The sequence below is a fragment of the Pan paniscus genome, chromosome X (genome assembly GCF_029289425.2).
Source record: "Pan paniscus chromosome X, NHGRI_mPanPan1-v2.0_pri, whole genome shotgun sequence".
Taxonomy (NCBI): domain Eukaryota; kingdom Metazoa; phylum Chordata; class Mammalia; order Primates; family Hominidae; genus Pan; species Pan paniscus.
The window spans coordinates 53,876,771-53,900,188 of NC_073272.2; the positions used below are offsets into that span (position 1 = coordinate 53,876,771).

General features: G+C 42.6%; 2 protein-coding genes across 4 annotated transcripts; one reads left to right on the top strand and one right to left on the bottom strand.

Moving 5' to 3' along the window:
* The first annotated feature begins 3,201 nt into the window (after nucleotides 1-3,201).
* LOC100981334 (X antigen family member 1) lies at nucleotides 3,202-9,914 on the top strand. Of its 2 annotated transcripts, none has more exons than XM_003805914.6 (4): nucleotides 3,202-5,006; nucleotides 6,418-6,559; nucleotides 7,087-7,213; nucleotides 9,804-9,914. In XM_003805914.6, the coding sequence occupies exons 1-4, from the start codon at nucleotides 4,858-4,860 to the stop codon at nucleotides 9,824-9,826; spliced, it is 441 nt and encodes a 146-aa protein (XP_003805962.1). In that variant the 5' UTR covers nucleotides 3,202-4,857; the 3' UTR covers nucleotides 9,827-9,914. The 2 variants fall into 2 exon arrangements, with proteins under 2 accessions (XP_003805962.1, XP_024783024.1); XM_024927256.4 differs by having other exon boundaries at nucleotides 4,863-5,326.
* A 6,594-nt stretch (nucleotides 9,915-16,508) lies between these two features.
* Nucleotides 16,509-23,218, bottom strand: LOC100980311 (X antigen family member 1). Of its 2 annotated transcripts, none has more exons than XM_003804187.5 (4): nucleotides 21,414-23,218; nucleotides 19,861-20,002; nucleotides 19,207-19,333; nucleotides 16,509-16,616 (listed from the first exon to the last, which is right to left on the bottom strand). In XM_003804187.5, exons 1-4 carry the CDS (start codon nucleotides 21,560-21,562, stop codon nucleotides 16,594-16,596), a joined length of 441 nt encoding a protein of 146 aa, XP_003804235.1. In that variant the 5' UTR covers nucleotides 21,563-23,218; the 3' UTR covers nucleotides 16,509-16,593. The 2 variants fall into 2 exon arrangements, with proteins under 2 accessions (XP_003804235.1, XP_014199100.1); XM_014343614.3 differs by having other exon boundaries at nucleotides 21,094-21,559.
* Between the last annotated feature and the right edge of the window lie 200 nt (nucleotides 23,219-23,418).

Sequence of the window (23,418 nt, forward strand, 5' to 3'; positions counted from 1 at the left end):
TTTAGTTTCATCTTGCAAAGTTTGATAAGTTGAGTTTTCATTTTAAAATTTTTTCCTGCAATTTCTTCTTTGATCTCTGAGTTACTTAAATGTGACATTTAATTTCCAAGATTTCATGAGTTGCAGACATCTTTCTACAACTAATTTCCATTTCAATTCTTTTTTTGGTCATAGAACATGTTTTATAACATTTCATTCCTTTTGAATTTGTTGAGATTTGTTTTTTGGCCCACAATATGGTCTATCTTGGTGAACATTCTATGAGCGCTTGAGAAGAATGTGCATTCTGCTGTTGATCTATGAATATCAATTAGGCCATGCTGTCTGATAGTGTTGTTCAAGCCTTCTGCATTTATATATCCTGATTTTTTGTACACTTTTTCTACCAAATGCAGGGAGTAATGGGGAAGTCTTCTACTAAAGGCACGTGTGTTTATTTCTTCTTTGTGATGTATCAGTTGTCCCTCAAGTATTTTGAAGTTGCCTACATATCCGTGGTGTTTCTGTCTTCTGAATCAATGCACCTCTCTATGATTATTATGTAATGTCCCACTTTGTCCCTTGTAGTAATCTCCACTATAAAGTGTGCTTTGTGAGATACTAATTTCACACTTCGAGTTTATGTGATTCATATTTGCAGGAAATATCTTTTTCCATCTTTTACTTGTAACTTATTTATTTTTAGAGTGGGGCTCTTTTTTTCAAGATACAGATTACTGATAAATATACTGTGAAAATCAAGATCCTCTTGCAACTGTGCAACAACAATAAAAATACCGAAAAATTAGATGCAGAAGTTAATATACAACTAAAATGTTACGCAGAAATCCACAGAATAATCTGCTTGGCTCTTCAAAAGAACCTCAATCAAACTCTTTGACAGCCTTCATAGAAAGATATCTTCACATTAAAGTGGTATATTTATATGAAAAATATAATTTTATCCCCCTATTTTCTACAGTAGGGTTTTGGGTAAAATTTCATTTCACGAAGGTGTTCTTTTGCTAAAAATCCTTTGAGAAACAACTATATAAAATGATCTCTCAGAGCTCTCTTAGCTTTGAAATGTGGAGATTCAAATATCCCTCTGTAGATTGAGGAGGAGATGTAAAAAAAAAAAAAAAAAAAATCACGGGGAAGGAAATGTTGGTCTCCTGCACTTTTCTTTTCTTTTTCTTCCTAGACTAACCAGTTTGTGTTGGTCCTCCACTGGGCTGTTAATCCAGGGAAGAGTTGCCCTTCTGAAGAATACGTGGATTTAATGGAGACCAAGGCAGGTTTGAATCGCTCAGAAACAACAGCCAGAATAACTTTTGAAGGGCTGTAAATGAAGATGATTAAAATCCTCTGATTTATGTTACTTTTCACTCAAGTTTCTAAAAGTGCCTTCCCATCAAGAGCTGTTTGGCTAGGGACAGAAACGTTTGTTCAGCCCTATTTTTCTCTTCCTTCCTTCCTTCCTTCCTTCCTGCCTTCCTTCCTGCCTTCCTCCCTGCCTCCCTCCCTCCTTTACTTCTTTCCACCCTCCCTCCCTCGCTCCATTTGTCCTTATTTTCTCCCTTCCTCCCTGGCTCCCTTCATGCCTCACTCCCTTCCTTCTTTCCTACCTTTTATAAAAAGAAGTGAACTGATATTTGTAAAGTAGAAAGATCAGAAGAGTTCACAATTATTTTCGAGTTTTCTTTTAACTTTTATTTTGGGTTCAGGGTGCATGTGCAGGTTTGTAATATAGGTAAACTCATGTCATGGGGTTTGGTGTACAGATTATTTCATCACCCAGGTAGTAAGGCCAGTGCCCATTAGTTATTTTGTTGATCCTCTCCCTCCTCCCAGCCTCTACCCTCTGATAAGCCCCAGCGTGTTGGCCCTCTCTGGGTGTCCATGTGTTCTCAGCAATTAGCTCCCATTTATAAGTGACTTCATGTGGTATTGGGTTTTCTGCTCCTGCATTAGTTTGCTAAGGATAATGGCCTCCAGCTCCATCCGTGTTCCTGGAAAGGACATGATCTCACTGTTTTTTATGGCTGCATAGTACTCCATGGTGTATATGTACCACATTTTAAAAAGTGCAGTCTATTACTGATGGGCATTTAGGTTGATCCCATGTCTTTGCTATTGTGAGTAGTGCTACAATTATCATACATGTGCATGCGTCTTTATAATAGAAAGGTTTATGTACCTTTGGGTATAGTCCCAGCAATGGGATTGCAGGGCCAAATGGTATTTCTGTTCTTAAGTCCGTGAGGAATTGCCACACTCCTTTCCACAATGGTTGAACTAATTTATACTCCAACCAACAGGGTATAAGCGTTGCCTTTTCTGCACAAACTCACCAGCGTCTGTTATTTTTGTTCTTGCTTTTTATCCAGCCTTACAGACTCTGACTCTGTTTTTTGAGACAGGATGTCTTTCTGTCTGTGAACGTGAATTCCGCTGGTGTCTGAGACTTGCCAGGATTCCAGCTCTCTCAAATGCCTGTGTTTGAACTTTATGAATTTGCTACATTTTCAGTGGTTTTCTTCTTATCCCCTGTTATGGCTGTCACTTCTTCCACACATGCTCTGCCACAGGTGATGCAGTTTGTTTGTCTCATCCCTCCTCAGAGGGACTAAGTCACCATTTTGGATCAGTTCTCATGGCTGTCTTGTTACCTCAGGTCTCTCATGATCTAAAAACAAAGCAAAACAAAAGAAAACGTTATAGATTATTAGGCTGTTTTTCATTTTCAAGGCTAAAGTGACTTTCTCTTGAGGCTTTCTAAATCTTACCTGGTGGTAGAACTCTCCTTTGTTAATCTTTTGACTACTGGTACAAAAATACAGCATTCAAATATGTGAAGTAAAAGATAATCCAGGGGCTAGCTGACTATGGCTTGAGATCTAAATACAGCCCATGGCTTGTTTTGCATAGCCATTGAGATAAGGATTTTTTTCCATTTAAAAGTATTATTGCTAAAAAACACAACACTACGCCACAGAAACTACATGACCCACAAAGACTGAAATAATTACGATCAGATCTGTTAAAGCAAAATTTGGTGATGCCGTATTAATCAAATACCTGTTATTCTGCTTTGCATTATTGCATACATCTTTTCATCCATTAATTAATTTATTTACACACGGATTGAAAATATGGATGTTACTCTATCCCCTCAAGAAAGCATCCAGCTTTATGATACCATGATTTCAGTCTGGGAAACTTGTCCCAGGGATCAGGTCAATACACAAACATACATTTGAGGTAGGAGACTGGCAGGACTTGTTTTCTGGTCATAACCGAGCCTAGAGCCTACAGTCAGAATCTATGGCTATTTCTGAAACATATACTGTCTGAATGACCTACAGGTATATTCAGGGAAATCAGTTACCAGTCCAGAGATTTAAATGTGAAGTAACACAACCCAAAAAGAAAAAAGTAAACAGGTGTGAATGTATTTATTCTACAGAAGAATTTATTCAATTACGTTTATTGGAAGCATGGCAGAAAACCCAGAACCAGAGAACAAAGTGATTAATAAAAGCATTTATAAAACTGGCCAAGGTGGGAGCATCACTTGAGCCCAGGAAATTGAGACCAGCATGGGCAACACAGTGAGACCACCATCTAAAAAATAAATAAATAATAAATAAACCAATTACCCAGGTGTGGTGTCTGCACCTGTAGTAGCAGGGACTGGGGAGGCTACATCGGGAGGATTGTTTGAGCCCAGGAGATGGAGGCTTCAGTGAGGTATGGTCATGCCACTGCCCTCCAGCCTGAGCAACAGAGTGACACTCTGTCTGGAAAAAAAAAAAAAATAAAAACGGCTTTATAAATAAAGATATGAAAATAATTTATTTCTTCCACAAAAGGTCTTTCTGAGACACATCCTCCAGTAAGGGACTGTCTGTTCCCAACGTTTCTGAATGCATGAGATTGGACAAAGAGAGACGAAAGCTCTCAAGTCCCTTTTTCTACTACAAACGCCATGGGGATGCGGGTCTGGGAACAGCGGAAAACCCTACCCTGCCCTGAAAAGTCCCTGGCTCAATGTGCATGTCCCTTTCTATGAAAGTTCCTTGCTGCCTATGCGCCTTGCTCTCTAACTTCTGTCCCTCCACAACTGTGAAAGGAGACGTCGTGACTTCCTTCTTTCGTGCTGACTACGACTTAGCCAGTAGGTCTGCAGATCAGTCCTCCCAGAAAGTGAAGTGTGAGTGAGTGTGAGGGGGAGCGTGGGGGGCTTCCTGTGGGTTGTGCCACTTGGTCCATGGCCTCTGAGATCGTCATCTTTCTACTAAAACTCAGCGATACTGCCATGGCCTTGCTGTTGTGGGGTCCCGGGCATGGGACGAAGGAGGGCCATAGCGGGGAGGAGGGTCAGGTGAACATGGAGTGAGTTTTTTTTTTTTTTCACGGAGTCTTGCTCTGTCACCAGGCTGGAGTGCAGTGGCGCAATCTCGGCTCACTGCAACCTCCGCCTCCCGGGTTCAAGTGATTCTCCTGCCTCAGCCTCCCGAGTAGCTGGGAGTACAGGCGCGCACAACCACACCCAGCTAATTTTTGTATTTTTCAGTAGAGACGGGTTTTAACCATGTTGGCGAGGATGGTCTCGATCTCTTGGCCACATGATCCACCCGCCTCCGCCCCCCAAAGTGCTGGGATTACAGGCGTGAGCCACCGCGCCCGGTCATGGAGTGAGTTTTGAAGGCTGACATTATTTGAGGTATTTGAGTCCTGGTGGGGGGGAACCCACACACAGAGAGGAGGGATTCCAAAGTCGTTAATGGGGACCTGGGAAGGAGCATAGGACAGGGCAAGGCGGGATAAGGAGGGGCACCACAGCCCTTAAGGCACGAGGGAACCTCACTGCGCATGCTCCTTTGGTGCCCACCTCAGTGCGCATGTTCACTGGGCGTCTTCCCATCGGCCCCTTCGCCAGTGTGGGGAACGCGACGGAGCTGTGAGCCGGCGACTCGGGTCCCTGAGGTCTGGATTCTTTCTCCGCTACTGAGACACGGCGGGTAGGTCCACAGGCAGATCCAACTGGGAGTTGAAGTGTGAGTGAGAGTGAAGAGGAACCAGCAGGCTTCCGGAGGGTTGCGTGGTCAGTGACTCAGAGTGAGAAGGCCCTCGAAGTCGTCGTCCCTCTCATGCGGTGCCACGCCCATGGACCTTCTTGTCTTGTCACGGCCATAACTGGGGAGGAAGGAGGGCCGAGGAGTGGAGGGGCTCAGGGGAAGCTGGGGTGCTGTTGGGGGTATCCGAGTCCCAGAAGCACCTGGAACCCCGACAGAAGATTCTGGACTCCCCAGACGGGACCAGGAGAGGGACGGCATGAGCGGTATGGAAGGGTCCTGGAGACGGGGCATGCTGCGGGCTAGTGACCGCAGCCCCGAGGTCTGTAGAGTGCCTGGCATAGGGGTCCTGTGAGGAGTGCCCACTGCTGTGTAGCAAATTCTCAACTCCACTGTGGAGATTCCAATGGGCGGGGCCCTGAGTTCCTAAAAATGTGACTTTGGGGTGGGGGGGAAGTGGGCCTAGCAAATCATTATGTGACAAAATTGGTGGTCACTGCAGTTTCAGTTCTGTAGCTGTAATTTCCTACTTGTCTCCCTGATGGAGTGTCCAGTTGTGAAACCAACCTCATGGGAAATGCCCTGTGTTTTTTGCCAGGAGCCTTAAGACATCGCTCAGCTAGCTAGACCTACTTAAGTGGCTTTGCAAGCATTCGATTCAAAAGGTGCATACACTTATACTTGCCCGGGGACTTTCGAGTATTTGTAAATTAAAAAAAAAAAATGTCCAAGTTAACATTTGACCATGAAAGCGGTCAAATCTAGTTGTCCTGTCAAGTGCATTTTCCCAATCACAGTATTCTGCTTGCAGAGTGAAGTATGTGTTGATGAGGACGATCAACATATAGGCCTATGCCAAGAAGTTCACAACCTCCTGAGCTCATTGTGCCTCTGCTTGTGAATGTCTTAACATTCGATGTTTTCTCTTAGCAGAAAGTTATTTTTCTGATAGTGTTGATGGACTAGTATGGATACACTGATAATGGTCTCCCATGCTGATAAAAAATGATCATGGCATCCCATGAAGGAAAGATTAGTCCAGAGGATTATATTTGGGTTTTGTGTGGGTGGATGATCGTGTGTGCCCAGATTTTGTCCATAACTTCCTCCTCATGCTTATTCAGAACAGATTACACACATTCATCCCAACATTGATTAAAACGGCTTCCAAAGTCCCTGAGGATATCTGTCTTTGAGTAACCTCTCTGAGGGAAGAATAGTGTTATGAAGATTAGGTATACGGGGTAGTGTTGGAGAAATGTCTCTAGACATACTTATAATAAGACATACCTGTGTATTCTGTATATTTATATTATTGACATGCATTAATAACAAAACTTTTTATCTACACACACAGACACACACAAACACAGAACCACACAGCCAGTCCCAGGAGCCCAGTAATGGAGAGCCCCAAAAAGAAGAACCAGCAGCTGAAAGTCAGGATCCTACACCTGGGCAGCAGACCGAAGAAGATCAGGATACAGCTGAGATCCCAGGTGCTGGGAAGGGAAAGTATGTCTATGGGGCGGGAGAAGGTCTATGTGTGCATTGTGGCCTATGCCATGAGCAGTAACAGGAGCAAAGAGAACATTAGGAAAAGATACCAAACATTTGCTCAAAGTTGGCTGGAAAAGGGAGAGTATAGTTTGCAGCTTCACGCTGTCCCTGGATATAATGAATCTTCTCTTGTTCTTCGAGATGGATTTTGTATGCTTGAAAATACAGTCCTTACTAAATCACTTGAAACCATTTAATTTGGTGTATAGAAATGTACATTTTTTTATTATGTGGCAGAGGCTCATCTGTCACGCAGTGTGGATTGTTGTGGCATGATCTTGGCTCACTGCCACCTCCAGCTCTTGGGTTCAAGCGACCTCGGCCTCCCAAAGTGCTGAGATTACAGGCATGAACCACTACGCCTGGCTCAGGCTTTATTTCGTAACGCGAAGGAAAAGAATATTATCATTTCCTTATTTATATTTCATGTTGGAATGCTTAAATCGATAACCTTTGTATTTTGAAGTGCGTGACATGGAAGGTGATCTGCAAGAGCTGCATCAGTCAAACACCGGGGATAAATCTGGATTTGGGTTCCGGCGTCAAGGTGAAGATAATACCTAAAGAGGAACACTGTAAAATGCCAGAAGCAGGTATGTTATCCAGCAAGATGCAAAGTTATGTGCTTTCTCATTTACACAATATTATACTTTTGATAATAGAGGGATAACATTAGTGCTACTTTAAAAACACAGTGCAAATGCAAATGTTCTTTGAAACGTCATTCAGACCCAAATGCCAGATTGCAAGACTTAAACACTATCAGATACAGAAACAAATTGGGTCAAAGCCATATTGAATCATCAAACATGACAGCATTTTCTTAGTTTGGTGTATAACCAACGGCTAACAATTTTCAGATTCTTTTCTAATTTCTGCTTTTAACAAATACATAATGCATTTGTAATACCAGTTTGTGTGAAGTATGCTGAGCCCTGAAGCAGGTTCTAGTACCAGCTCTACCATAATTTGTGAGAGTCTGGATGAATCGTATAAATTCCACAGGCATCCTTGCTCTTAGTGAAAAGAGTGGATGCACATCAGATAGATTAAAATCCATTTCGTTGCTAATTTCCGCATGCTCTGGTTCTGTTGGATAGAAGACCAAGATATTCTGATCTTCATGATTTGTTTATCATAACAATCAGCTTCAGTCCAATTATAGTGTCTGAGTTGAGATTTCATGGTTCCTAGGAAAATGAGCGGGCACTCTGCTTGGTGTTTGTTTTCCTGTGTGGAGCCCTGTATGAGTGTTCTTGCATTTTGCCAAATTCTGAGTTCTCTGTCTCTTAAAGAATAATTGCATTTTAAAGCCTTCCCGCAGTGAAGCCTTGAATGACTGAATGATAAAATGGCAGGAGATCATCAGGTTTCTGTGGCCAGTGAAGTAGAGAGAATGCATGTAGGTCAGTGATGCCCAAGGTGGGTGTAAGATGCTTCTGCTAAGCATGCCCCCTGCCCTCCCGTCAGTCTTCATGAACTACTTCGTGTAATTAGATTGAAGACTCATATAGTAGAGTCACCTCTAACCATACCATAGGTTACATATTACAGGTTTCTGCCTTGAGGCATTAGATGATAGGGTTTGAAGTTCAACAACAGCACTGTGCTAATTCCTGAGTAGTTGACACAAGTATGTTTTACACATATTTTCCAAATTGGTGACTGTTAATTACAATACCTCTTGAAGTTAAAGGAAGCACCCCATGTTTAAGGGAGAAATTACCTAAGTGTTTTTACTGTACCCTGCTGAACCATTCCATTACACTATTTACATTAAAAGATAGTTCTCAGACGATTTCCAGGAGCCCACTGAACAAGCCTCAGTTGTATTCTTAGGGAGATCATAGCTTTAAATGCACGTCTTATTAAAATAAATCGCACGTTACATGTTAAAGGAAAAGAATACCATGAAATAACAATAAAAGAGCCAGAGAATAAACTTAAAGGAAAAAGAAAGTGGTAGTGAATAAAAGACAGGTACGAATCATTAGTATAAGGAAAAGTAGTTCAAATGTCATAAATTGAAAAGATTGGTGTTTTGAAAATTAGCTACAGATATTCAGTAATTTACACAATCTTGAAGAAACGGAAAAAGCACAACATGGAATATGAACAAGACAGAGTGATTTAATACAGGGCTTTATTGAAAGTGAATACAGTCTTGAACGCTAAGATTTTCAGAGCATGGATGAAATGGTTGGTAAGCTAGGAAGGCATGCATTATTTATTTCTGTAATACCTGATTAAGCATCACAAAGCCTGTGGAAGAAACTGTGAAATTTTCCAGTTGTCCCTCAAAAACATTTACTTTTAGAAACAAATTTTGGCTTTTTCAGCTGTCCTACTCTTGTTTTCCATTCCCGTATCCCTCCATGTGTTCATGTGTGACACAGTTCATAATGCTATCACATATTGATGACGAAACTGATAGTGATAGCTTAAGAGTAATGCGACCATATACTTAATTATACAAATGGGAATACTTTCAAGTGTAAAAAGAGGCATGATTCATGTTGACATCACGGTAGGAGAAAACTGGGTACAAACGGTTGCTGTACCTTAAAAACCACAGAAGGGTAAACGAGCCCAAATAAATATTTTTGCCCTTCTGCACAATAGAGTAAAAACAAATGCAATGCTGGCCTTTCTATTCACTTTACTTATTCAGTTCCTAAGGTGACATTAACCGTTTTCTTCCAAGATAGTATTCAGACCATTTCCAGGAGCCCGTTTGGCATGCAGACCACAGATTCAAGCCAGAATATTAAAAGAGTGTTTGCCAAAAATTATACATTTTTCGTAAATTCCTTTTTTGTTTCTTAGGATTTTTGTGTGGTGCTGGTATTTTGAGTAAAACTATGCACAATGTTTGCTTTCTACTTTAAACCCCTTTTTAGTAGGTTCACTTCATTTAATGTGTTCGGACCTTGGACTGTCTTGCTTTCCTTGTAGCACTAGAAAGCAGGGTGTGTTTGAAAAACATCTTTAATGCATACACTTGGACGACTGTTGTCAAAGTCTCTTCAGAGGTCTACCTGAATGTAAGCAAAAGGGTGACTCTTAGGCTTCTGGTTTTGTCCATTGTAGAAAACTAAAACTTTGGTGTCTTTTCCATATCCTTAATGTCATTTAAACACAGTTCTGCTAGTAATGTTCCCACCTGTTATGCTTCTGTTATAGGTGAAGAGCAACCACAAGTTTAAATGAAGACAAGCTGAAACAACGCAAGCTGGTTTTATATTAGATATTTGACTTAAACTATCTCAATAAAGTTTTGCAGCTTTCACCAAAGAAGTCTTGCTCATCTTTGGTTCACTTCCTTCCCAGGTATTTGATAATATTGGAAATCGTTTCTGGCTGCGGTTGTCCACGCCTGTAATCCCAGCACTTTGGGATGCTGAGGCAGGAGGATTGCTCGAGCTCAGTAGTTTGAGACCAGATGGGGCAACAAAGCAAGACTCTCTCTCTACAAAAATAAAAGAGTGAATGCATGAATGTATGCAAGTTTGTATGTAGCTATAGCCCCAGCTACTCTAGAGCCGAAGGGTGGAGGATGCCTCCAGCCCAGGAGGTCCAGGATGAGGTTAATTTTTTTTTGAGATAGAGACTCTATTTTTTTTTTTAAATTCAGTATCATTTTTGAAATTTTGTGTTCTGATTGAGCTGGTATGCACAGGTGTGATATTGTGTAATACATATTTGGTCCTAGACCCTGCTTCCTGGCATACAACTACTACAATTTTTAAAATCTCCACAAAGTGGTGTCTTTTTATATGCTAGTGAGTTGACTCATGGCTGGCAGCACCTAGGTAGCTCTAGTTTGGGGAATAGGAGGGTTGGGGCTTTCAGCTGCCCCCCCCCCCCAGCATTCGGGAAGAGGCAGAAGGTTAATTTGATCCCCAGTGGCAGGACAACAGTTTAATCAGTCACGCCTACAGAATGAAAACCTCCATCAAAACCAAAAGGACAGGATTCAGACAGCTTCTGGCTAGCTGAACATATGGAGGGCAGCATGCCCCTAGTGGGCACAGAAGCTCCCTACCCCTTGCCCCATACCTTGCGCTATGTCTCTCCTCATCTGCTTCCTTTCTTAGGGTATCCCATTTGCCACAAAACATGTGAGAAGTCCCTAGGCTATAGAGCTGGATGAAAGAATTAGGGCCTAGGTAGGAGTAAGCGGCAAGGAACCAGGGCAACTTGCTGAAGCAAGATGACTTGGGTCCTACCTACACCGTCTCTTTAGAGGCTATGTCATGAAATAGCCATGGGTTTCCATCTTGCCTCTCACACAGTGCCCTTGATATGGTGGTCAAGATACTTACACCCTTTGGGACTGTTTTTCCATTTCTAAAGTTGAATTTACAATATGTACACTAAAAATACTTAGTATGAAAAATAAAGGAAATAACATCAAGGAGGCTTTACATTGCAGATAAATTTGGCCTGCTACTTAGATTTCCTTTTTTCCTTTAGATTTCAAACTTTTTCATTTCATTTTTCCTTACAACTACATTTCTGGTGTGTGATAACCTGCTTTTGAATTTCAAGTAGGAATGTCAAGTTCACTTTTAAAATACATTTGAATTCAGAAAATTATTTGATTTAAATATGTTAATTTAATAGCAGTGTAGCCAGTGTCACCCACGGCATAGATTCTGAAGTTGATTTGTAAATAACCGAGGTGTTACAAGGCCAACCATAAGTCAATAGTATGTGCTGAAAACTTATTTGCTGTGTGTGATGCCATGAAGACTAAATCAATATTCTATGCTACACCACGCAACTCAATACAGTAGTGTGTCAATTGCTCAAGCGGTCCGTAAGCAGCCCTGTGTTGTCCTAAAAGGGCCATGAGGATCACCACTAAAGTCGTTAGTTTGCCTTTTCACATATTCTTAAATTTGGCCAATACGGAGACAATGAGCCCAAACAGATCCAAGTGGTTGATTGCTTGCAGAGAAAGCAAAAGCAAGATCAGCATTGTGTAAGCACCGTATCCCTATTTCCATAGTGTGACAGTGAATCGGAGGTACTCAGTGATGGACAGCACAGATAGTGGGTCTTTCTGCTGGTGAGGAGCCCACACCTGTGCCCAAAGGCAGTGAGCAATTTTATACTCCACAACTGTACCCTATGATGAAGAAAGGCCTGTGCTTACCTCAAACTAGGGAGACGGATGAAGAATGGCCTTGTGTCAGCCTCCAGGCAGATAGGGAGCTGGTGCAAAAATACCTGTGGCAGCTCCCACCGCCCTGCCTATCTCTCCTTGTTCCAAGGGCAGTCAAGATATTCTGCCCAGACTCAGGTTAGCTTGTAGTCTAGCTTTGCCTACTTCCCCTATTAGTGGTGACCTGCAGGAGCTCCAGAGCACCATACAGAGCCATTACCCTAGAGTGTCCGGCACAAAACCAAAGACCATATGTAAGGTGCCTAGAAACATATCATCTCCAATAATGTCTCCTAAACACAGGAGATGCTTTTCTGTTAGGATCATTACAAAAGGTTAATTCATCAATTCAGTAGACATGCATGAGTGGCCTGCCATGTTACAAGAAATACCTGGGATGCTGGAAATTGGAAGAACAACCAACAACACATGGTACTTGCTGTGGGGGCTGTCACACTGTGGTGGGGCAGAGAGGCCACTAAACAGAAGAGCAGCTGAAGTGCAAAGGGGGAAACACAGGGAAGGGACCCAGGGGAATAAAAACCAATCAATGTAGTGGCCAAGAGGCAGGAGGAAAATAACACTTTCACGAAAAGACAATCTTTCTCCATTGCCTTTGCACCTTTTCTGAAAATCAATATATCATGTCTGTGAGTCTATTGCTGGACTCCATTCTGATTTGTTGATTTTTCCAAATTACCACGTTCTCTTGATTACTATAGAATTAACATCACTCTTACTATTAGGTAGTGTGAGTTCCCCAAAGTTATAGTTCAGCATTGTTTCAGCTGTTCTGGTTAACAAAATTTAATCCAGTGTGGTGTCACACGCCTGTACTGCCAGCTACTAGGAAGATGACATGGCAGGATCCCTGGAACAAGGAGTTCCAGACAGTAGTGAGCCATGGCAAAGTCAGTGCACTCCAGTCAGGGTCACCCAGTGAGACTTGGTGTCAAAAATAATCAGTTTTAATATAAAACCAACAGTCATACTGTTACGGACTGACTCGTGTCTGCACAAAATTCATATGGTGAAGTCCTAACCCCTAGAGCCTCAGACTGTAACTGTATGTGAGATAGATGGGGTCTTTAAAAAGGTAATTAAGTGAAATGGGGTCATTAGAGTAGAGTCTAAGGCAATGTGCCTGGTGCCCTTACAAGAAGAGGAAATGAGGACACAGACTTGTACAGAGGGAGGGCTAAGGCAGACACGGAGAAAACAGCTGCCTGCAAGGCAAGGAGGGAGGCCTTAGAAGAAACCAACTCTGCTGACACCTTGATATCAGACGTGTAGCCTCCAGAATTGTGAGAAAATACATTTTTGTTGTTTAAGTCACCCAGTTGATGGTAGTTTTTGATGGCAGCCTTAACAAACCAATAGAAATACTTTTAGTGCCCCTCAGAAGGCAAGCATTATCATATCTATTTTATGAGCTAGAACTCCTGCTCCTCCTAATATAATGAGCATGTAATGATACCTGTATCTGAGCAACTGAGCAGTGATGAGAAAACTTCAAAACTTTGGAATTATTTTACCTTAAGTCTATGACCATGAGAGAATCGCTTCTCCCTTTCGCACTCATCCTACTTCCACTACTACAATACTCTCACAAATTCCTAGGAACCCTCCTCCATTTGAATGACCTACCCTAATGATTCCTTCAGAAGACAGAAGCTATCTGCTGGGAATTCTCAGAGCATCCCAAACCCAGGCTACCCCTGTTGGGCCTGGCATTCTCTGCCACCCTTGTGCATACAATGCTCCTAACGGAAGCAAGCCCCTCACCTCAGCTCAGGATCCCATAACTCCCACTTTCCCAGGGGCTTTCCTGCTGCAATGATTGTTCTTCTCTCCTGAACCATCAATGGCTCCCCCTATATTGGATCACTCCCCAAGCTAAGGGGGAAACTCACTTTCTTCCCCCATGTCCTTCTATAGCTACGAATACATTTAGCTGCTGCCCTTCAAAGCAAAACTGCCTCAACATATACAACTCACTTCACTGGAGTCATTTTCCAAAATTACCTGGCAACAAAAATGAACCAGAACAGCTGAAACAATGCTGAACTATAACTTTGGGGAACTCACACTACCTAATAGTAAGAGTGATGTTAATTCTATAGTAATCAAGAGAACGTGGTAATTTGGAAAAATCAACAAATCAGAATGGAGTCCAGCAATAGACTCACAGACATGATATATTGATTTTCAGAAAAGGTGCAAAGGCAATGGAGAAAGATTGTCTTTTCGTGAAAGTGTTATTTTCCTCCTGCCTCTTGGCCACTACATTGATTGGTTTTTATTCCCCTGGGTCCCTTCCCTGTGTTTCCCCCTTTGCACTTCAGCTGCTCTTCTGTTTAGTGGCCTCTCTGCCCCACCACAGTGTGACAGCCCCCACAGCAAGTACCATGTGTTGTTGGTTGTTCTTCCAATTTCCAGCATCCCAGGTATTTCTTGTAACATGGCAGGCCACTCATGCATGTCTACTGAATTGATGAATTAACCTTTTGTAATGATCCTAACAGAAAAGCATCTCCTGTGTTTAGGAGACATTATTGGAGATGATATGTTTCTAGGCACCTTACATATGGTCTTTGGTTTTGTGCCGGACACTCTAGGGTAATGGCTCTGTATGGTGCTCTGGAGCTCCTGCAGGTCACCACTAATAGGGGAAGTAGGCAAAGCTAGACTACAAGCTAACCTGAGTCTGGGCAGAATATCTTGACTGCCCTTGGAACAAGGAGAGATAGGCAGGGCGGTGGGAGCTGCCACAGGTATTTTTGCACCAGCTCCCTATCTGCCTGGAGGCTGACACAAGGCCATTCTTCATCCGTCTCCCTAGTTTGAGGTAAGCACAGGCCTTTCTTCATCATAGGGTACAGTTGTGGAGTATAAAATTGCTCACTGCCTTTGGGCACAGGTGTGGGCTCCTCACCAGCAGAAAGACCCACTATCTGTGCTGTCCATCACTGAGTACCTCCGATTCACTGTCACACTATGGAAATAGGGATACGGTGCTTACACAATGCTGATCTTGCTTTTGCTTTCTCTGCAAGCAATCAACCACTTGGATCTGTTTGGGCTCATTGTCTCCGTATTGGCCAAATTTAAGAATATGTGAAAAGGCAAACTAACGACTTTAGTGGTGATCCTCATGGCCCTTTTAGGACAACACAGGGCTGCTTACGGACCGCTTGAGCAATTGACACACTACTGTATTGAGTTGCGTGGTGTAGCATAGAATATTGATTTAGTCTTCATGGCATCACACACAGCAAATAAGTTTTCAGCACATACTATTGACTTATGGTTGGCCTTGTAACACCTCGGTTATTTACAAATCAACTTCAGAATCTATGCCGTGGGTGACACTGGCTACACTGCTATTAAATTAACATATTTAAATCAAATAATTTTCTGAATTCAAATGTATTTTAAAAGTGAACTTGACATTCCTACTTGAAATTCAAAAGCAGGTTATCACACACCAGAAATGTAGTTGTAAGGAAAAATGAAATGAAAAAGTTTGAAATCTAAAGGAAAAAAGGAAATCTAAGTAGCAGGCCAAATTTATCTGCAATGTAAAGCCTCCTTGATGTTATTTCCTTTATTTTTCATACTAAGTATTTTTAGTGTACATATTGTAAATTCAACTTTAGAAATGGAAAAACAGTCCCAAAGGGTGTAAGTATCTTGACCACCATATCAAGGGCACTGTGTGAGAGGCAAGATGGAAACCCATGGCTATTTCATGACATAGCCTCTAAAGAGACGGTGTAGGTAGGACCCAAGTCATCTTGCTTCAGCAAGTTGCCCTGGTTCCTTGCCGCTTACTCCTACCTAGGCCCTAATTCTTTCATCCAGCTCTATAGCCTAGGGACTTCTCACATGTTTTGTGGCAAATGGGATACCCTAAGAAAGGAAGCAGATGAGGAGAGACATAGCGCAAGGTATGGGGCAAGGGGTAGGGAGCTTCTGTGCCCACTAGGGGCATGCTGCCCTCCATATGTTCAGCTAGCCAGAAGCTGTCTGAATCCTGTCCTTTTGGTTTTGATGGAGGTTTTCATTCTGTAGGCGTGACTGATTAAACTGTTGTCCTGCCACTGGGGATCAAATTAACCTTCTGCCTCTTCCCGAATGCTGGGGGGGGGGGGCAGCTGAAAGCCCCAACCCTCCTATTCCCCAAACTAGAGCTACCTAGGTGCTGCCAGCCATGAGTCAACTCACTAGCATATAAAAAGACACCACTTTGTGGAGATTTTAAAAATTGTAGTAGTTGTATGCCAGGAAGCAGGGTCTAGGACCAAATATGTATTACACAATATCACACCTGTGCATACCAGCTCAATCAGAACACAAAATTTCAAAAATGATACTGAATTTAAAAAAAAAAATAGAGTCTCTATCTCAAAAAAAAATTAACCTCATCCTGGACCTCCTGGGCTGGAGGCATCCTCCACCCTTCGGCTCTAGAGTAGCTGGGGCTATAGCTACATACAAACTTGCATACATTCATGCATTCACTCTTTTATTTTTGTAGAGAGAGAGTCTTGCTTTGTTGCCCCATCTGGTCTCAAACTACTGAGCTCGAGCAATCCTCCTGCCTCAGCATCCCAAAGTGCTGGGATTACAGGCGTGGACAACCGCAGCCAGAAACGATTTCCAATATTATCAAATACCTGGGAAGGAAGTGAACCAAAGATGAGCAAGACTTCTTTGGTGAAAGCTGCAAAACTTTATTGAGATAGTTTAAGTCAAATATCTAATATAAAACCAGCTTGCGTTGTTTCAGCTTGTCTTCATTTAAACTTGTGGTTGCTCTTCACCTATAACAGAAGCATAACAGGTGGGAACATTACTAGCAGAACTGTGTTTAAATGACATTAAGGATATGGAAAAGACACCAAAGTTTTAGTTTTCTACAATGGACAAAACCAGAAGCCTAAGAGTCACCCTTTTGCTTACATTCAGGTAGACCTCTGAAGAGACTTTGACAACAGTCGTCCAAGTGTATGCATTAAAGATGTTTTTCAAACACACCCTGCTTTCTAGTGCTACAAGGAAAGCAAGACAGTCCAAGGTCCGAACACATTAAATGAAGTGAACCTACTAAAAAGGGGTTTAAAGTAGAAAGCAAACATTGTGCATAGTTTTACTCAAAATACCAGCACCACACAAAAATCCTAAGAAACAAAAAAGGAATTTACGAAAAATGTATAATTTTTGGCAAACACTCTTTTAATATTCTGGCTTGAATCTGTGGTCTGCATGCCAAACGGGCTCCTGGAAATGGTCTGAATACTATCTTGGAAGAAAACGGTTAATGTCACCTTAGGAACTGAATAAGTAAAGTGAATAGAAAGGCCAGCATTGCATTTGTTTTTACTCTATTGTGCAGAAGGGCAAAAATATTTATTTGGGCTCGTTTACCCTTCTGTGGTTTTTAAGGTACAGCAACCGTTTGTACCCAGTTTTCTCCTACCGTGATGTCAACATGAATCATGCCTCTTTTTACACTTGAAAGTATTCCCATTTGTATAATTAAGTATATGGTCGCATTACTCTTAAGCTATCACTATCAGTTTCGTCATCAATATGTGATAGCATTATGAACTGTGTCACACATGAACACATGGAGGGATACGGGAATGGAAAACAAGAGTAGGACAGCTGAAAAAGCCAAAATTTGTTTCTAAAAGTAAATGTTTTTGAGGGACAACTGGAAAATTTCACAGTTTCTTCCACAGGCTTTGTGATGCTTAATCAGGTATTACAGAAATAAATAATGCATGCCTTCCTAGCTTACCAACCATTTCATCCATGCTCTGAAAATCTTAGCGTTCAAGACTGTATTCACTTTCAATAAAGCCCTGTATTAAATCACTCTGTCTTGTTCATATTCCATGTTGTGCTTTTTCCGTTTCTTCAAGATTGTGTAAATTACTGAATATCTGTAGCTAATTTTCAAAACACCAATCTTTTCAATTTATGACATTTGAACTACTTTTCCTTATACTAATGATTCGTACCTGTCTTTTATTCACTACCACTTTCTTTTTCCTTTAAGTTTATTCTCTGGCTCTTTTATTGTTATTTCATGGTATTCTTTTCCTTTAACATGTAACGTGCGATTTATTTTAATAAGACGTGCATTTAAAGCTATGATCTCCCTAAGAATACAACTGAGGCTTGTTCAGTGGGCTCCTGGAAATCGTCTGAGAACTATCTTTTAATGTAAATAGTGTAATGGAATGGTTCAGCAGGGTACAGTAAAAACACTTAGGTAATTTCTCCCTTAAACATGGGGTGCTTCCTTTAACTTCAAGAGGTATTGTAATTAACAGTCACCAATTTGGAAAATATGTGTAAAACATACTTGTGTCAACTACTCAGGAATTAGCACAGTGCTGTTGTTGAACTTCAAACCCTATCATCTAATGCCTCAAGGCAGAAACCTGTAATATGTAACCTATGGTATGGTTAGAGGTGACTCTACTATATGAGTCTTCAATCTAATTACACGAAGTAGTTCATGAAGACTGACGGGAGGGCAGGGGGCATGCTTAGCAGAAGCATCTTACACCCACCTTGGGCATCACTGACCTACATGCATTCTCTCTACTTCACTGGCCACAGAAACCTGATGATCTCCTGCCATTTTATCATTCAGTCATTCAAGGCTTCACTGCGGGAAGGCTTTAAAATGCAATTATTCTTTAAGAGACAGAGAACTCAGAATTTGGCAAAATGCAAGAACACTCATACAGGGCTCCACACAGGAAAACAAACACCAAGCAGAGTGCCCGCTCATTTTCCTAGGAACCATGAAATCTCAACTCAGACACTATAATTGGACTGAAGCTGATTGTTATGATAAACAAATCATGAAGATCAGAATATCTTGGTCTTCTATCCAACAGAACCAGAGCATGCGGAAATTAGCAACGAAATGGATTTTAATCTATCTGATGTGCATCCACTCTTTTCACTAAGAGCAAGGATGCCTGTGGAATTTATACGATTCATCCAGACTCTCACAAATTATGGTAGAGCTGGTACTAGAACCTGCTTCAGGGCTCAGCATACTTCACACAAACTGGTATTACAAATGCATTATGTATTTGTTAAAAGCAGAAATTAGAAAAGAATCTGAAAATTGTTAGCCGTTGGTTATACACCAAACTAAGAAAATGCTGTCATGTTTGATGATTCAATATGGCTTTGACCCAATTTGTTTCTGTATCTGATAGTGTTTAAGTCTTGCAATCTGGCATTTGGGTCTGAATGACGTTTCAAAGAACATTTGCATTTGCACTGTGTTTTTAAAGTAGCACTAATGTTATCCCTCTATTATCAAAAGTATAATATTGTGTAAATGAGAAAGCACATAACTTTGCATCTTGCTGGATAACATACCTGCTTCTGGCATTTTACAGTGTTCCTCTTTAGGTATTATCTTCACCTTGACGCCGGAACCCAAATCCAGATTTATCCCCGGTGTTTGACTGATGCAGCTCTTGCAGATCACCTTCCATGTCACGCACTTCAAAATACAAAGGTTATCGATTTAAGCATTCCAACATGAAATATAAATAAGGAAATGATAATATTCTTTTCCTTCGCGTTACGAAATAAAGCCTGAGCCAGGCGTAGTGGTTCATGCCTGTAATCTCAGCACTTTGGGAGGCCGAGGTCGCTTGAACCCAAGAGCTGGAGGTGGCAGTGAGCCAAGATCATGCCACAACAATCCACACTGCGTGACAGATGAGCCTCTGCCACATAATAAAAAAATGTACATTTCTATACACCAAATTAAATGGTTTCAAGTGATTTAGTAAGGACTGTATTTTCAAGCATACAAAATCCATCTCGAAGAACAAGAGAAGATTCATTATATCCAGGGACAGCGTGAAGCTGCAAACTATACTCTCCCTTTTCCAGCCAACTTTGAGCAAATGTTTGGTATCTTTTCCTAATGTTCTCTTTGCTCCTGTTACTGCTCATGGCATAGGCCACAATGCACACATAGACCTTCTCCCGCCCCATAGACATACTTTCCCTTCCCAGCACCTGGGATCTCAGCTGTATCCTGATCTTCTTCGGTCTGCTGCCCAGGTGTAGGATCCTGACTTTCAGCTGCTGGTTCTTCTTTTTGGGGCTCTCCATTACTGGGCTCCTGGGACTGGCTGTGTGGTTCTGTGTTTGTGTGTGTCTGTGTGTGTAGATAAAAAGTTTTGTTATTAATGCATGTCAATAATATAAATATACAGAATACACAGGTATGTCTTATTATAAGTATGTCTAGAGACATTTCTCCAACACTACCCCGTATACCTAATCTTCATAACACTATTCTTCCCTCAGAGAGGTTACTCAAAGACAGATATCCTCAGGGACTTTGGAAGCCGTTTTAATCAATGTTGGGATGAATGTGTGTAATCTGTTCTGAATAAGCATGAGGAGGAAGTTATGGACAAAATCTGGGCACACACGATCATCCACCCACACAAAACCCAAATATAATCCTCTGGACTAATCTTTCCTTCATGGGATGCCATGATCATTTTTTATCAGCATGGGAGACCATTATCAGTGTATCCATACTAGTCCATCAACACTATCAGAAAAATAACTTTCTGCTAAGAGAAAACATCGAATGTTAAGACATTCACAAGCAGAGGCACAATGAGCTCAGGAGGTTGTGAACTTCTTGGCATAGGCCTATATGTTGATCGTCCTCATCAACACATACTTCACTCTGCAAGCAGAATACTGTGATTGGGAAAATGCACTTGACAGGACAACTAGATTTGACCGCTTTCATGGTCAAATGTTAACTTGGACATTTTTTTTTTTTAATTTACAAATACTCGAAAGTCCCCGGGCAAGTATAAGTGTATGCACCTTTTGAATCGAATGCTTGCAAAGCCACTTAAGTAGGTCTAGCTAGCTGAGCGATGTCTTAAGGCTCCTGGCAAAAAACACAGGGCATTTCCCATGAGGTTGGTTTCACAACTGGACACTCCATCAGGGAGACAAGTAGGAAATTACAGCTACAGAACTGAAACTGCAGTGACCACCAATTTTGTCACATAATGATTTGCTAGGCCCACTTCCCCCCCACCCCAAAGTCACATTTTTAGGAACTCAGGGCCCCGCCCATTGGAATCTCCACAGTGGAGTTGAGAATTTGCTACACAGCAGTGGGCACTCCTCACAGGACCCCTATGCCAGGCACTCTACAGACCTCGGGGCTGCGGTCACTAGCCCGCAGCATGCCCCGTCTCCAGGACCCTTCCATACCGCTCATGCCGTCCCTCTCCTGGTCCCGTCTGGGGAGTCCAGAATCTTCTGTCGGGGTTCCAGGTGCTTCTGGGACTCGGATACCCCCAACAGCACCCCAGCTTCCCCTGAGCCCCTCCACTCCTCGGCCCTCCTTCCTCCCCAGTTATGGCCGTGACAAGACAAGAAGGTCCATGGGCGTGGCACCGCATGAGAGGGACGACGACTTCGAGGGCCTTCTCACTCTGAGTCACTGACCACGCAACCCTCCGGAAGCCTGCTGGTTCCTCTTCACTCTCACTCACACTTCAACTCCCAGTTGGATCTGCCTGTGGACCTACCCGCCGTGTCTCAGTAGCGGAGAAAGAATCCAGACCTCAGGGACCCGAGTCGCCGGCTCACAGCTCCGTCGCGTTCCCCACACTGGCGAAGGGGCCGATGGGAAGACGCCCAGTGAACATGCGCACTGAGGTGGGCACCAAAGGAGCATGCGCAGTGAGGTTCCCTCGTGCCTTAAGGGCTGTGGTGCCCCTCCTTATCCCGCCTTGCCCTGTCCTATGCTCCTTCCCAGGTCCCCATTAACGACTTTGGAATCCCTCCTCTCTGTGTGTGGGTTCCCCCCCACCAGGACTCAAATACCTCAAATAATGTCAGCCTTCAAAACTCACTCCATGACCGGGCGCGGTGGCTCACGCCTGTAATCCCAGCACTTTGGGGGGCGGAGGCGGGTGGATCATGTGGCCAAGAGATCGAGACCATCCTCGCCAACATGGTTAAAACCCGTCTCTACTGAAAAATACAAAAATTAGCTGGGTGTGGTTGTGCGCGCCTGTACTCCCAGCTACTCGGGAGGCTGAGGCAGGAGAATCACTTGAACCCGGGAGGCGGAGGTTGCAGTGAGCCGAGATTGCGCCACTGCACTCCAGCCTGGTGACAGAGCAAGACTCCGTGAAAAAAAAAAAAAACTCACTCCATGTTCACCTGACCCTCCTCCCCGCTATGGCCCTCCTTCGTCCCATGCCCGGGACCCCACAACAGCAAGGCCATGGCAGTATCGCTGAGTTTTAGTAGAAAGATGACGATCTCAGAGGCCATGGACCAAGTGGCACAACCCACAGGAAGCCCCCCACGCTCCCCCTCACACTCACTCACACTTCACTTTCTGGGAGGACTGATCTGCAGACCTACTGGCTAAGTCGTAGTCAGCACGAAAGAAGGAAGTCACGACGTCTCCTTTCACAGTTGTGGAGGGACAGAAGTTAGAGAGCAAGGCGCATAGGCAGCAAGGAACTTTCATAGAAAGGGACATGCACATTGAGCCAGGGACTTTTCAGGGCAGGGTAGGGTTTTCCGCTGTTCCCAGACCCGCATCCCCATGGCGTTTGTAGTAGAAAAAGGGACTTGAGAGCTTTCGTCTCTCTTTGTCCAATCTCATGCATTCAGAAACGTTGGGAACAGACAGTCCCTTACTGGAGGATGTGTCTCAGAAAGACCTTTTGTGGAAGAAATAAATTATTTTCATATCTTTATTTATAAAGCCGTTTTTATTTTTTTTTTTTTTCCAGACAGAGTGTCACTCTGTTGCTCAGGCTGGAGGGCAGTGGCATGACCATACCTCACTGAAGCCTCCATCTCCTGGGCTCAAACAATCCTCCCGATGTAGCCTCCCCAGTCCCTGCTACTACAGGTGCAGACACCACACCTGGGTAATTGGTTTATTTATTATTTATTTATTTTTTAGATGGTGGTCTCACTGTGTTGCCCATGCTGGTCTCAATTTCCTGGGCTCAAGTGATGCTCCCACCTTGGCCAGTTTTATAAATGCTTTTATTAATCACTTTGTTCTCTGGTTCTGGGTTTTCTGCCATGCTTCCAATAAACGTAATTGAATAAATTCTTCTGTAGAATAAATACATTCACACCTGTTTACTTTTTTCTTTTTGGGTTGTGTTACTTCACATTTAAATCTCTGGACTGGTAACTGATTTCCCTGAATATACCTGTAGGTCATTCAGACAGTATATGTTTCAGAAATAGCCATAGATTCTGACTGTAGGCTCTAGGCTCGGTTATGACCAGAAAACAAGTCCTGCCAGTCTCCTACCTCAAATGTATGTTTGTGTATTGACCTGATCCCTGGGACAAGTTTCCCAGACTGAAATCATGGTATCATAAAGCTGGATGCTTTCTTGAGGGGATAGAGTAACATCCATATTTTCAATCCGTGTGTAAATAAATTAATTAATGGATGAAAAGATGTATGCAATAATGCAAAGCAGAATAACAGGTATTTGATTAATACGGCATCACCAAATTTTGCTTTAACAGATCTGATCGTAATTATTT